The sequence below is a fragment of the Arvicola amphibius genome, chromosome 14, assembly GCF_903992535.2.
Source record: "Arvicola amphibius chromosome 14, mArvAmp1.2, whole genome shotgun sequence".
Classification (NCBI taxonomy): domain Eukaryota; kingdom Metazoa; phylum Chordata; class Mammalia; order Rodentia; family Cricetidae; genus Arvicola; species Arvicola amphibius.
Window position 1 is genome coordinate 4403437 of NC_052060.1, and position 1733 is coordinate 4405169.

General features: G+C 44.8%; 1 protein-coding gene across 1 annotated transcript; it reads right to left on the reverse strand.

Annotated features, from left to right (window-relative positions):
- Positions 1-766: 766 nt before the first annotated feature.
- Positions 767-1180, reverse strand: LOC119801169 (late cornified envelope protein 1C-like). The gene has a single exon (XM_038311656.1). The coding sequence runs from the start codon at positions 1178-1180 to the stop codon at positions 767-769; it is 414 nt and encodes a 137-aa protein (XP_038167584.1).
- Positions 1181-1733: the final 553 nt, after the last annotated feature.

Consider the following 1733-nt stretch of genomic DNA (forward strand, 5'->3'; position numbering starts at 1 on the left):
CTCTTGAGTGCTGATCTCCTTAAAGTCAAGATTTCAGCTGCCATCAGGAGAAGGGAAGAAGGGAGACCATTGCAGTAGTCATCTGTGCAGATATTCCCACAATGTAACAACTCAGATACAGCAGCAAAATAAAGGGATGGAAACTATGTTAATTTCTGTAGGTCTCCTTCAAAACTTTGTTTATAACAGAGGAAGAAAAACACAGTTGTGAAGAGAAAAATACTGGCTGATGGATGTGCTCTTTGTGCTCAATTAATCTCAGTATTGATCTTTACCCTTCTAATAAGTGTCTAATAATGAACATTGACCTTCAAGTCCATTGACACTGAGTTTTCCTCAGGTTTTAAAATTGTGAGAAGTGACTGCCATTTCTAAGTCCTCACATCAGAATACAAATAAAAACACCATTGTAGTTATTACAGATATGGTAGAGGAGTTGTTACAAAGAAATAAGAAACGCACACATAAATAAAGAGCTCAGAGGGCAACTATCTGAGAGTAGGAAAGATGACCATGGGATGGGATGAGGATGATGCTGAGAAATGAGCAAGAGTCTCGTCAGGACTGGTGGCCAAGGCTTTTTTATTTGTAACAAAGAAGGAAAGGAGCATTGTCATCTGGTGAGCAGAATACAGAACCTTTCACAGATGTCAGCATCTCAGAGCAAAGCTCAAGGAGATAAACCAGAGGAGAGGGCAGCAGGCCTAAACCAGTCTGCTGAGCATGGCTTTCTCCTGCAACACTTGGTGAAGTCTTCCTCAGCAGTTTAGCAACAGCCACCAGACTGCTGGCTACTGCCACAGCTGCTGCCACGGCTGCTGCCACAGCAGCCACTGCTGCCCCCGCTGCTACCACAGCATCCACTGCTACCACTGCTGCTACAGCAACCAGAGCTCTGGTGTCTGTGACGGAGAGATCTGCGGGGTCTGTGGTGGCTCAGGCAGCAGCCACCACCGCCAGAGCTGCAGCAGCCTCCTGAGCTTGAACCACAGCAGCCCCCAGAGCTGGAGCCACAGCAGCCCCCAGAACCCAGACTGCAGCAGGGAGAGACAGGAGAACACTTAGGGGGACACTTAGGAGGACATTTTGGAGGACACTTTGGTGTCTGACATTTGGGAGGGCACTTGGGGGTGCACTTGGGAGGGGGCTGGCACTGCTGCTGGCTCTGCTGGCAGGACATCACGGCTTGTGGGTGTTCAGGAGCTGCAAGAGAATCACACACATGCCAGACACCAGACACTTTGGCCACCTGAAACATTATTGCTATCCGAATTTTACCTATAATCCCCAAAGCAACTCTTCATAGTTCTTTATTTTATAACATATTAAAAATGTCACAATATGAATTCAGAACCTCAGAAACCCATGCAAGAAGATACCCATTATCACCTAGTATCCAGAAGCACTGAATGATTATCTAGTGAAAATTGAAAATGTGTACTGGTCTCAGTCTTTACACAAGTGCCAGTACATGAATTATTTCAAAGAAAAGTAATTGAAAAGCAAATAATAATCACTACTTGAAGGTGATTTTAGTTTAAAGTCAGCATTTGAGATCTTTTAGATTACTGATGGGAGAGTAATTTCAGTCCCAAAAGAAAAATATGCAAATCCACTCAAATCTGCCTTGGGACTATGAAACTATGAACTATGTACAGAACTCAGAGGTGTACAAATCACCACCTCCACAGGTTGAGGGTGACAAAGTCAGTGTCATCCAGGCAGTGTCCTCT